The 12,475-nt window shown below is 65.1% G+C and overlaps 1 protein-coding gene across 1 annotated transcript; it reads left to right on the forward strand.

Moving 5' to 3' along the window:
- Window positions 1-3,514: 3,514 nt before the first annotated feature.
- On the forward strand, window positions 3,515-9,951 carry LOC138067336 (antigen WC1.1-like). The gene is made up of 13 exons (XM_068944084.1): window positions 3,515-3,628; window positions 3,946-4,266; window positions 4,439-4,753; window positions 4,896-5,204; window positions 5,454-5,768; window positions 6,259-6,576; window positions 6,663-6,875; window positions 7,241-7,627; window positions 7,924-8,061; window positions 8,398-8,499; window positions 8,723-8,806; window positions 9,103-9,231; window positions 9,422-9,951. Exons 1-13 carry the CDS (start codon window positions 3,562-3,564, stop codon window positions 9,544-9,546), a joined length of 2,823 nt encoding a protein of 940 aa, XP_068800185.1. The 5' UTR covers window positions 3,515-3,561; the 3' UTR covers window positions 9,547-9,951.
- The last annotated feature ends 2,524 nt before the right edge of the window (window positions 9,952-12,475 follow it).

Genomic DNA, 12,475 nt, shown 5'->3' on the forward strand with positions numbered 1-12,475 from the left:
TGAGTTTCTGTACACTTCCCCTGGGACTGTCTCGCTTTGCGATTAAAAGCCCACAAGTGCTTGGAGGCTCGGCTCCAGGGCCAGTGCTCTTCTGCGAGAGCCCTCAGTCAATTGCTGCTCTGCGCCTGGTCCCTGGTGTCTGTACGCAGTGGGGAAGTGCCCCCGCTTGGGCACAGCGGCTGTTGGTTGTGCTGCATCTGGGAAAAGTGTGCCCGCGTGGGAGGTGAGCTTCCCCTGGGAGAGAGAAGGATGCCCAGCAGCTGTGAAGCGACTGTGGGCAGGCGCTTGCCACCCTCGCCCCTGCCCTGGCAGAGGGCTCTGGCATGTGGGATGGAGGGAAAGTGCTGGGGTGGCGCCAGGTGCTGGCCACTGCATCACAGAATCCCAGAACAGATGAGGTTGGCAATGACCTCTGGTGATCATCGAGTCCAACTCCCCCTGCTCAAGCAGCGCCACCTCCAGCCCATTGCCCACGACCCTCTCCACACACTGCTGCAATATCTCCAAGCAGGGACACACACTCACACAACCTTTCCGGGAAAACTGCTCCAGGGCTCCCGCACCCCCACAGGAAACAAGTTTCTCCCCCTCTCCAGACAGAACTTCCTCCCTTTCAGTTTGTGCCCATTGCCTCGCCTCCTCTCAGTGGGCCCCTCTGACAAGAGTCTGGCCCCATCCTCTTCACACCTTCCCTTCCGATATTCATACCCACCTATAAGATCCCCCCTCACTCTTCTCTTCTCCACACTGTACAGCCCCACCTCTCTCAGCCTTTCCTCCTATGACAGATGCTCCCGTCCCTTCAGCATCTTGCTAGCCCTTCCTTGGACTCGCTCCAGCAGCTCCACGTCTCTCTTGTATTGGGCAGCCCAGAACTGCACACAGCAGCCCACACAGGGCCTCCCCAGGCAAGAGCTGAGGGCAAGGATCACCTCCCTCGACCTCCTGCCAACACTCTGCCTAATGCAGCCCCGCACACTGTTGGCCTTCTTGGCCATCGGGCCACAGTGCTGGCTCATGGTCAGCTCGTTCTCCACCAGGCCTCCCTGCTCCTTCTCTGCACACCTGCTTCCCACCACCTCAGCCCCCAGCCTCCACTGGCTCCACTGGCTCTCCCGGGCTGCAGGCCTCTGCACTTCCCTTCACTCAACTTCAAGACGCTCCCCTCTGCCCATCGCTCCACCCTGGCCAGCTCCCGCAGAATGGCACCTCTGTCACTCCTCCCACCTTTGGCTCATCAACAAACTTGCTGCCAGCGCCCTCTCTCCCTTCCTCCAAGTCACTGAGCAATAACTTGAACAATACTGCACCCACTCTTCACCCCTGGGGCACACCACGAGGGGATACATGCCGATCCACCTCAACTCTGTCCCGCTCTGCACAACCCTCTGAGCTCTGCCATACAGCCAGCTTTCAAGACACCACCCTCTCTGCTCCTCTCACCCACACTTCCTCAGCTTCCCTATGAGGATGTGAGGCGAGACAGGGTCCAAGGCCTTTCGCTAGTCAAGGGACACAGCATCCACTGCTCTCTCCTCATCTACCCAGCCTGGCGTCTCATCACAGAACGCTCTCCGGTTGCTTAAGCAGGATTTCTCCCCCATTCACTCCATGCTCACTGCTCTGGATCACTTTCTTAGCTGCCAAATGCTTGGAAATGGTGTCCAGGATGAGCTGCTCCATCACCTTTCCAGGCCTCGAGGTGAGGTTGCCCGACCTGCAGTTCCCTGCACCCCGCTTCTTGCCCGGTGGGAAGACTCACTCCAGTCTGACATTTGCTTTCTTCCAGGCCTCAGGCACCTTCCGTGATCGCTAAGCCCATCCTCCTCCAGCAGCCAAGTCTGCCTTTCGCCAGGCTTTCTCCCTGCTCTCCAGCGCCTGGGAGTCCCCAGGTAAAGACCACTCTTGCCAGTAAAGACTGCACCAAAGGCGGCACTCAGCCTCTCTGCCTTTTCTGTCTCCTTTGGCACCACCACCCTTGCCCCGTTCACCAGCAGGTCCACCGTTTCCCTACTCCTCCTTTTGTCACCCAGCTATTTTAAGAAGCCCTCCGTGTTGTCCTTCACATCCGTCGCCACATTCAACTCCCAGCGGGCCTTGGCCTTCCAAGACCCACCCCTGCCTCCTTGCACAACCTCCCTTTCTTCCTCCCAGGTTGCCTCAAGCTGCCTCCACACCAGCCCTTCTTCACGTTTGGCGAGTTCTCCCAAGCAAAGCCAAGCTGGGAAACTGACGTCGTGTGGCATTGCAGTGCTGGAAGAGTGGTTCCAGTGATGAGCAGCTCCTACCACATCTGGCTTCATTTGCAACTGGCTTTGCTTCTTGTTGGCTTACAGTACAAACAGCAGTGCAGAGCACACGTGGTGAGGGAGCTCCTTCGGCCTCTCTCCATCCTCATGCACTACTGAACCCTCCTCTCCTGCCTCAGCCCTTTCCCAAAGTGCAGCGGCCCAGGAGCGGCCGTGTTGGCAAAGCTCATCCTCACTTCCTCCTCCTCTACAGGCCCTTTTCCGCTGGAGCTCAGTCCACCTTAGCCACACCACCCTCTGGAGAGGCTAACCCCAGACTGCTGCAGCAGTCCCCTTCACCCGCACGGTCAAGGGCACTGCCACCACTCTCCCATGACCCTCACCTTTGTCCCCAGAGCTCCCGGCTTGCTCTCAATTTGCTCCACCTCTCCCTCTCTCACCGCAAAGAGGTACCCATATGCAAAAGCAGAACATTATCTCTGTCAGAAATGCAGCTGGCTGAGCAGAAGCAACTGGCAAGATGCTGCCTGATGACAGGATCCCACAGACACGTGTGCTGGGGCAGGAGCGCAGCGGCTCCACCTCACGCTGCCCCACATCGGTAAGTGGGCTGCCACAGCCACTTCCAGGCGGGGGCTGGTGTGCAGTGGGGTGGGAGCCACCTCCTTCCTGGCTCCGTGCTGCGTGGGGCGAGCACGGCTCCTGCGGGGGCTCGTGGGTTGCAGGCCACACACCTGCAAGCAGCACAGGCGGTTTCTAGCCTAGAGGCAGCCCCAGGGCGTGTCCTGTGTGGAGGGCCACAGAGCCAAGGTCCCTCAGGATTTCCCCCTCACCGGTGCCAGAGGACAGACCTACAGCACAAAGGAGCCTGCAGCACATGCTGTCCCCCAGCAGAGCAGGGTCCCTGTCGAGGCAGGGCTCTTGCCGGCCTCCCGAGCACAGCAGGGCCAGACCCAGCCCCATGCGGGCACAGCCGTGGAAGGGCCCGCACGCCCTGCACAGGCACCTAGGTGGGGAGCCCTGCTCAGGGACAGCAGGCCGGGCAAGGCGCACATGATGCCAGAAGTGGTGCCGAACCGCATATATGGGCATGTACGGGGATGGGGAAGGTTATTGGAGGCTGGGGCTCCGTCAGATGGGAGATAACCCTCCTGATAACGCCTCAAAAGGTGCCTGCTGCGTTGATTGGCTCCCCTGGCAGCGGGGCCTGTACCTCTGCCTATATATTGCCCTCCCCGCTGCAGGGGGCTCGTGGTGGCCTGGGAGGCAAGCAGGAGCTGGGGGCTGCACTGCAGGAGAGGAGGTGAGCGGGATGGCCACCACCAGCCAGCTGCCCACCAGGGCACTGGGGCTGCTCCTGTGCATGCAGCTGTGCAGGGGTGAGTGCCTGCGCGTTCTCTGGGGCTGGGGTGGCCTGCCCTCATGCCCAGAGTGGGAGGCAGCCCTGGAGCTGGCAAGGGCTGCAATGGTGCTGGCGAGACCGCTATGGGGCTGGGCTGGCCCCCATGGCTCTGCTCATTGCCACACCTGGGGCCAAGGGTTAGGTCCAGAGTGGGGAGAAGAGATCAGGAGGGCAGGGGACAGCTGTGGGACACAGCAACCTGGGCCACCCCCACACGGCACATGCCAGCAGGCTCCTGTAGTGCCCAGCTGGCACTCAGTGCCCTGCTTCACAGTCTCCCTCGGGTACCCACAGGCACTGGGGAGCTGCGGCTGGTGGACGGAGGCAGCCGCTGTGAGGGCCGTGTGGAGGTGAAGCACGAGGGCCAGTGGGGCGCTGTGTGCAGCTACGACTTTGACTGGGATGTCCGCGGAGCCTCCGTGGTCTGCAGGCAGCTGGGATGCGGCACTGTAGCACGGGCCTCCCCGTACACGCCGTTTGGGGCCGGGACCGGACGGATTTGGCTGCAACCCTTCTTCTGCCGTGGTACCGAGACAGCACTCCACAACTGCCCACACTTTGGCTGGGGCCAGCACTACTGCAACCATGACACAGACATTGGGGTGACGTGCTCAGGTGTGGGATCGGGTGACTGTGCTGGGGCACAGCCCCTTGGCTGTGCGGGGCGGGAGAGGGCATCATTCTGTCAAGGGCCTCCCCTCTGGGGCCTCCCCAGGCAAAGACAGGGATGGGAGTGGGACCAGGGCGCAGCACCCTCATGGCCTGCCTGCCCACATCTCTGATGCAGATGCCGTGGAGCTGAGGCTGGTGAACGGAGGTGGTCCCTGCGAGGGCAGGCTGGAGGTGAAGCTGCGGGGCCAGTGGGGAACAGTGGCGGATGATGACTGGGACATGGCGGACGCTGAGGTGGTGTGTCAGCAGCTGGGCTGTGGCTCAGCCCAAAGTGCCCCTGGCGTGACCCGCTTTGGGGAAGGGTCTGGACAAATTCATCTTGCACTGCCTGACTGTCGTGGGAATGAGTCTGTCCTCTGGGACTGCACAATCCCGGGATGGGGGCCGTACAATGGCCCCCATGACTGGGATGTTGGTGTGGTCTGTCAAGGTAAGAGCTGTGGGACGGCCCCATGCAGCCTTGCACCTGGGGCCGGTGTTGGCAGCAACAAGACTCTCGGGGCAGCCCCTCCACAAGCCCCCAGTGGATCTCGAGGGACCCCCAAGAGACCCCAGGCTCTCTGCCCCGACAGGATTTGTGCGGCTGGTCGGCGGGGACGGTGCCTGCTCGGGCCGCGTGGAGGTGAGGCAGGGCCGTGCCTGGGCCACCCTCTGCGAGGGCCATGTGGACCTCAACACCGCCCACGTCATCTGCAAGGAGCAGGGGTGCGGAGCAGCTCTGGCCGTCACCGGGGCGGCGCGCTTTGGGGCAGGAGCCGGGCCCATCTGGGACGGGGGCTTCGAGTGTGCAGGCAACGAATCCCTCCTGTCCACCTGCGCCCGACGACTGCCCCACGGCCAGCGCTGCAACCACACCAGCGACGCCGGCGTCGTCTGCTCCCGTAAGAGCACGCGGTGAGGGGCAGAGGCTGCAGATGGGGGCTGCGGGGAGATGGGAAGTGGGCACAGGGTGGTCCTGGGCAGGGATGGGCGGAGAGGCTGCGGGCTGCCTTGTGGCAGCCCCCAGGGTGCCGGCAGGCAGAGGGGTCGGGGCAGGCAGAGGGCTGCCGTGCCTGCATGCCCCCACCGTCCTATGGGGACAGCGCTCGGCACCGGGGCCCGTCGCCTCCAGCGCCCTTTCTCCATCGCAGCCTACACGGGCTTCAGGCTGGCCAACGGCAGCACGGCGTGCGCAGGGCGAGTGGAGGTGGAGGCGCGGGGCACCTGGGGTGCCCTCTGCGACGCCGGCTGGGACGAGCCCGACGCCCACGTGCTCTGCCACCACCTCGGCTGTGGCTTTGCCACCTCTGTGCCCCGCGGAGGGTCTTTTGGGGCAGGCACCGGCCCCGTGTGGCGCGACACCTTTCACTGCAGCGGCAGCGAGTCCCACCTGGCAGAGTGCCCTGCCACGGCGCTGGGCATCCCCGCCTGCTCGCCAGGCCACACTGCCGCCGTCCAGTGCTCAGGTGCGTGTGGGGCGGGCAGCAGCGGCCACGAGGGCCTCCTGGCGGGCAGGGCACCGGGCACCCCAACACTGCGGGGTCCCACTCCCCGGGTTGCCACTGCCACCAGGAGCTGTGGGGCGCAGGGCGCGTCTCGGGCAGCACGGCCATTTCAGGCCAAGGGGAGGGCTGAGGCAGGTGCAGAGCAGGAGGGAGCCCGCCTAGAGGAGGGCAGTGGCGCCGGGCTGTCCCCCTCCGTGCCGGGGGCTCCGCGGCCCCCCCGGTGCTGCCATCTGCCCCGGTGCTGCTGCAGCCACGCCAGGGAGGGATGTGGCGGGCGCTCTCTGCTCTGCCCCACCGCCCCGGCCCCGCTGGCAGCCCTCGGAGGGCTCGCCGGCCATCGACGCCGCCTCTGGGCTGGCGGGGCCGGGGGCGGGCGGGGCCCTGCGGGCAGGCCCAGCCCCCAGCGCTCCCCGCAGCCCCCTCAGGACATGTGCCCTCTCGGAGGGACCAGGTGGCGCTGAACCCCTGCGGCTGGTGGACGGGGAGAGCCGCTGCGACGGGCGCCTGGAGATGGCCCTGGGCGACGCCTGGGGCCCGGTGCTGGCCGAGCGGTGGGACGCGAGCGGCGCCACCGTGGTGTGCCGGCAGCTGCGGTGCGGCGCGGCGGAGCAGGCCTACGCCGCCCCGCTGCTGGGACCAGCGTCGAGCCGCGTGGGGCTGAGCGGGCTCCGGTGCGCAGGCACGGAGGCTCGCCTGGCCCACTGCAACGCCACGGCCGCCACGGCTGCACCGGCGGGCCGCGCCCACCAAGCGGCCGTTGTCTGCTCGGGTGAGTGTGCCGGGAAGGGCCCCGGGGCCCTGGGGCACCGCCCGCACCAAAGGGGCTGCCCCAAGCCGGGCTGTCTCCCGCTGCAGGCAGCCGGCGCCTACGGCTGGTGAGCGGCCCCGGCCGCTGCGCCGGCAGAGTGGAGCTCTACGTCCGGGGCGCCTGGAGCAGCGTCTGCCAGGACTCGTGGCACCTGTCCGACGCCGCCGTCGTCTGCCGCCACTTGGGCTGCGGCCAGGCCCTGGCAGCGCCCGCCTCGGCCCGCTACGGCCGCGGCTCGGGGCCGCTGTGGCTGGGCGCTGGTGGCTGCTCCGGGGCCGAGGCCACGCTCTGGCACTGCCCGGCCCCGGCCCCGGCCCCGGCCCCGGCCCCGGCCCCGGGGCAGCGCGGGTGCAAGCAGGGCGCCGGCGCAGCAGCCGTCTGCTCAGGTCAGCACCGCCCTCCACCGGGGCCGGCGCCAGCGGCACTCTGGCAGCGGCCGTGGGGCCAGCCCTCCCCACTCGCCTCCCTGCCCACCTCCCAACACCCTGGGCACTGCCGGCGGGCAACGCGGCGCCTCGGCCCCGCCGACGTGGGCTCCTCTCGCTGCCTGGGGGAAGCGCTCGGGCTGGCGGGGCTGTGTGCCCGACGCCAGCTGAGCTGCCACCTCCGTGCTTGCCCCTTGCAGAGCTCACAGCCCTGCGGCTGGTGGGCGGCAGCGGCTGCGCCGGGCGCCTGCAGGTCTTCTACAACGGGACGTGGGGCAGCGTGTGCGCCAACGGCACCAGCCGCGCCACAGCCGCCGTGGTGTGCCGGCAGCTGGGCTGCGGGGCCGGGGGCAGCCTGGCGGCCGTCCCCGCAACCCCCCAGGCCGGGGGCCCCGCCTGGCTGGCCTGGGTGCAGTGCGGCGAGGGGGCCGACTCCCTCTGGCGCTGCCCCTCCGCCCCCTGGCACCTGCACCACTGCCGCTCCCCCGGGGACACCCACATCACGTGCCACGGGCAGCCTCCAGCCAACAGCGCGACTCCCACACCAGCCCCCACCACCGCCTGCCCCGCCGGCGCAGCCTGCACAGGTAGCTCTGCCCGCCCAGGCCAGCACCGTGGCCCCACGCACCCTCCCGCTCTGGCCGCTGCAGTCCAGGGCAAGGCCAGCACCTCTGGCAAGGACAGACCTGCTGCTGGCCTGCTGCCACCCCTCCGCCCAACACAGGGCTTGACCCCAGGCCAAAGGGTGCCCTCCTTGGCCTCCCTGTCCCGGCAGCCACTCCCCTGCATCCCCCCCAGGCATCCACTCCTCCTCTGGACAATGCAGCATGCCAGAGGCTCCACGGCCTCCCTCCACCTCCACCGCCTTTCCATGTCCTCACAGGTGCCCCCAGGAACCCCCCAACACCTGCTGGGGCCATGCCGCTGACCACCGTCCTCTGCATCGTCCTGGGGACCCTTCTGTGCCTGGCCCTGGGGGCCCTTGCTGTGCAGGCATGGCGCTCCATGGCTCGGCGCACAGGTGAGTCCCACCGGGGGTCTCTGCGGCTGAAGCTACCAGGACGAGGGGTCCCGGCAGAGCCAGAGAGGCCTGGGGGCTGCTTATGTCTCCTGGCACTGCCCGGCCCAGCTGCACAGGCTGGGACAGGCACAGCAGAGCAGGCCAGAAGGCCAGTGCAGAGCTAGGGCAGGACCCGGCACAACATGGGCACCACGCAGGGGCACCACAGCCACTCCGACAACAGGGCAAAACCCCTATGGGGCTGGGCCACAGGGTTATCATGGGGAGAGCTGGTGACCTCCAGCATCCCACGTGCTGCACCCACGGCCTCGGGTTATCACTGCCCTTCATTTCCAGGCCCCCGCAGAGCTGCAGATACACTCTCAGAGGCAGAGGCCGTCTATGAGGAGCTCGACTACACCCTGACACCCGAGTACCAGCAGGTCCCCAGTGGCTCAGGTGTGTGCACCCTGGGCCTGACAGCCAGTGGCGCGTTGAGGCCCCCACGCAACCAGCTCAGCAGCCCGGCAGGGAGCCTGCCCACGTGCTGGCCACAGGGAGGGAGCTGCAGCAAGGGGGCCTCCTGGCCAGCGGCAGTCCTCGCTCTGCCAAGAGGACATCCTGTCCCCGCTGCTGGCCAGGCCATGGGGCCACACACCCTGCCATAACACCCCTTCTCCAGCCTCACCATCGCAGGGCTCAGGGACCAAGCTGCCCTATTACACCCAGCACAGCATGGAGGACAGCAACCCCGGGACAGCAGCAGGTACAGGGCCGGGGTGCAGGACCAGGCTGCCACGCACCCACAGGGGCAGCCCTCACACCGCAGCTGGTACCGGCACACACCTCATGCAGTGGGCAGGGCAGCACCTCCCCTTGGTCCTTTGCTGGGCCGCCTCTTGGAGTTGGGGACCGAGTGTCAGGGATGGTGGCTCCAGCCGAGAGCTGGCGGCCTCACAGAGCAGGCCCCAACGTGGGCATCCCCGGCACCGTGGCCGGTGGGGGCTGGCGTCACTGGAGCCCGGGCTTGGCCTCGCTTTCACTCTCTGCTGTCTGATGCAGACGTCCCTGGCCTGACCAGGCACGAACCCCCGGATGGGTACGATGATGCCTCCACCGTGCTGGAGCCAGGAGAGGCCGCTGCTCCGGGGTCAAGTGACGGAGGTGTGTGCGAGGCTGCGGCACTGGGAGGTAAGAGGTATCGGAGATGGCATGGGGAGCGCTGCCGTGACAGAGGCCGTACTGTCCCGCCAGCAGAGCTGGTTCCCCTGCACTTTGTCGGGGAGATGGGCAGCACATGGGTACGGAGGAAGCCCTGGCCGGGGCCTGGCATCCGGGGCACGAAGCAGCACCTGCCAGGCACTGGCCTTGCTGTCCACAGCGGGGAGCCAGCCCTCCCTCAGCCCCCTAGAGCCGCCCGCAACCGCCACAGACGCCCTGGCCTCAACACACAGTGACACGGGCTACGACGACGTTGGCATTGGTAGTCTCAGGACGTCTCTCTGAGGACAGCAAGGCTGCCCCACAGCAGTCCCTGAGGACACGTGCGACACAGTAGGGCTCTGCCCCTGCGGAGCCACAGCCTGGCCATGGTGGGGATCACCCGCTCAATGTATAGCCCACTGGGGCCTGATGAGGACTGCGGGCACAGTGGGGAACTGCCTCCAGCCTCCCTCCCACGCAGCCCTTCAGCACTACCTGAGTTTCTGTACACTTCCCCTGGGACTGTCTCGCTTTGCGATTAAAAGCCCACAAGTGCTTGGAGGCTCGGCTCCAGGGCCAGTGCTCTTCTGCGAGAGCCCTCAGTCAATTGCTGCTCTGCGCCTGGTCCCTGGTGTCTGTACGCAGTGGGAAAGTGCCCCCGCTTGGGCACAGCGGCTGTTGGTTGTGCTGCATCTGGGAAAAGTGTGCCCGCGTGGGAGGTGAGCTTCCCCTGGGAGAGAGAAGGATGCCCAGCAGCTGTGAAGCGACTGTGGGCAGGCGCTTGCCACCCTCGCCCCTGCCCTGGCAGAGGGCTCTGCCATGTGGGATGGAGGGAAAGTGCTGGGGTGGCGTCAGGTGCTGGCCACTGCATCACAGAATCCCAGAACAGATGAGGTTGGCAATGACCTCTGGTGATCATCGAGTCCAACTCCCCCTGCTCAAGCAGCGCCACCTCCAGCCCATTGCCCACGACCCTCTCCACACACCGCTGCAATATCTCCAAGCAGGGACACACACTCACACAACCTTTCCGGGAAAACTGCTCCAGGGCTCCCGCACCCCCACAGGAAACAAGTTTCTCCCCCTCTCCAGACAGAACTTCCTCCCTTTCAGTTTGTGCCCATTGCCTCGCCTCCTCTCAGTGGGCCCCTCTGACAAGAGTCTGGCCCCATCCTCTTCACACCTTCCCTTCCGATATTCATACCCACCTATAAGATCCCCCCTCACTCTTCTCTTCTCCACACTGTACAGCCCCACCTCTCTCAGCCTTTCCTCCTATGACAGATGCTCCTGTCCCTTCAGCATCTTGCTAGCCCTTCCTTGGACTCGCTCCAGCAGCTCCACGTCTCTCTTGTATTGGGCAGCCCAGAACTGCACACAGCAGCCCACACGGGGCCTCCCCAGGCAAGAGCTGAGGGCAAGGATCACCTCCCTCGACCTCCTGCCAACACTGCCTAATGCAGCCCTGCACACCGTTGGCCTTCTTGGCCATCGGGCCACAGTGCTGGCTCACGGTCTGCTTGTTCTCCACCAGGCCTCCCTGCTCCTTCTCTGCACACCTGCTTCCCACCACCTCAGCCCCCAGCCTCTACCGGTGCCGGGGCTTATTTCTCCCAGCTGCAGGCCTCTGCACTTCCCTTCACTCAACTTCAAGACGCTCCCCTCTGCCCATCGCTCCACCCTGGCCAGCTCCCGCAGAATGGCACCTCTGCCCTCTGACCTAGCAGCCACTCCTCCCACCTTTGGCTCATCAACAAACTTGCTGCCAGCGCCCTCTCTCCCTTCCTCCAAGTCACTGAGCAATAACTTGAACAATACTGCACCCACTCTTCACCCCTGGGGCACACCACGAGGGGATACACGCCGATCCACCTCAACTCTGTCCCGCTCTGCACAACCCTCTGAGCTCTGCCATACAGCCAGCTTTCAAGACACCACCCTCTCTGCTCCTCTCACCCACACTTCCTCAGCTTCCCTATGAGGATGTGAGGCGAGACAGGGTCCAAAGCCTTTCGCTAGTCAAGGGACACAGCATCCACTGCTCTCACCTCATCTACCCAGCCTGGCGTCTCATCACAGAACGCTCTCCGGTTGCTTAAGCAGGATTTCTCCCCCATTCACTCCATGCTCACTGCTCTGGATCACTTCCTTAGCTGCCAAATGCTTGGAAATGGTGTCCAGGATGAGCTGCTCCATCACCTTTCCAGGCCTCGAGGTGAGGTTGCCCGACCTGCAGTTCCCTGCACCCCGCTTCTTGCCCGGTGGGAAGACTCACTCCAGTCCGACATTTGCTTTCTTCCAGGCCTCAGGCACCTTCCGTGATCGCTAAGCCCATCCTCCTCCAGCAGCCAAGTCTGCCTTTCGCCAGGCTTTCTCCCTGCTCTCCAGTGCCCGGGAGTCCCCAGGTAAAGACCACTCTTGCCAGTAAAGACTGCACCAAAGGCCGCACTCAGCATCTCTGCCTTTTCTGTCTCCTCTGGCACCACCACCCTTGCCCCGTTCACCAGCAGGCCCACCGTTTCCCTACTCCTCCTTTTGTCACCCAGCTATTTTAAGAAGCCCTCCGTGTTGTCCTTCACATCCGTCGCCACATTCAACTCCCAGCGGGCCTTGGCCTTCCAAGACCCACCCCTGCCTCCTTGCACAACCTCCCTTTCTTCCTCCCAGGTTGCCTCAAGCTGCCTCCACACCAGCCCTTCTTCACGTTTGGCGAGTTCTCCCAAGCAAAGCCAAGCTGGGAAACTGACGTCGTGTGGCATTGCAGTGCTGGAAGAGTGGTTCCAGTGATGAGCAGCTCCTACCACATCTGGCTTCATTTGCAACTGGCTTTGCTTCTTGTTGGCTTACAGTACAAACAGCAGTACAGAGCACACGTGGTGAGGGAGCTCCTTCGGCCTCTCTCCATCTTCATGCACTACTGAACCCTCCTCTCCTGCCTCAGCCCTTTCCCAAAGTGCAGCGGCCCAGGAGCGGCCGTGTTGGCAAAGCTCATCCTCACTTCCTCCTCCTCTACAGGCCCTTTTCTGCTGGAGCTCAGTCCACCTTAGCCACACCACCCTCTGGAGAGGCTATCCCCAGACCCCCTTCACCCGCACGGTCAAGGGCACTGCCACCACTCTCCCATGACCCTCACCTTTGTCCCCAGAGCTCCCGGCTTGCTCTCGATTTGCTCCACCTCTCCCTGGCAGCCTCACCCCAAAGAGGTACCCATACGCAAAAGCAGAACATTATC

The sequence above is a fragment of the Struthio camelus genome, chromosome 5, assembly GCF_040807025.1.
Source record: "Struthio camelus isolate bStrCam1 chromosome 5, bStrCam1.hap1, whole genome shotgun sequence".
Taxonomy (NCBI): Eukaryota; Metazoa; Chordata; class Aves; order Struthioniformes; family Struthionidae; genus Struthio; species Struthio camelus.

What these genes read in the sequence shown, in the direction of transcription:
- LOC138067336 (XM_068944084.1), top strand. Translation starts at nt 3,562, where the DNA reads ATGGCCACCACCAGCCAGCTGCCCACCAGGGCACTGGGGCTGCTCCTG. An exon ending in AGCGGCCGTTGTCTGCTCGG is followed by an intron (nt 6,577 to 6,662) that starts GTGAGTGTGCCG and finishes CTCCCGCTGCAG; the next exon opens with GCAGCCGGCGCCTACGGCTG. An exon ending in CTCCATGGCTCGGCGCACAG is followed by an intron (nt 8,062 to 8,397) that starts GTGAGTCCCACC and finishes CTTCATTTCCAG; the next exon opens with GCCCCCGCAGAGCTGCAGAT.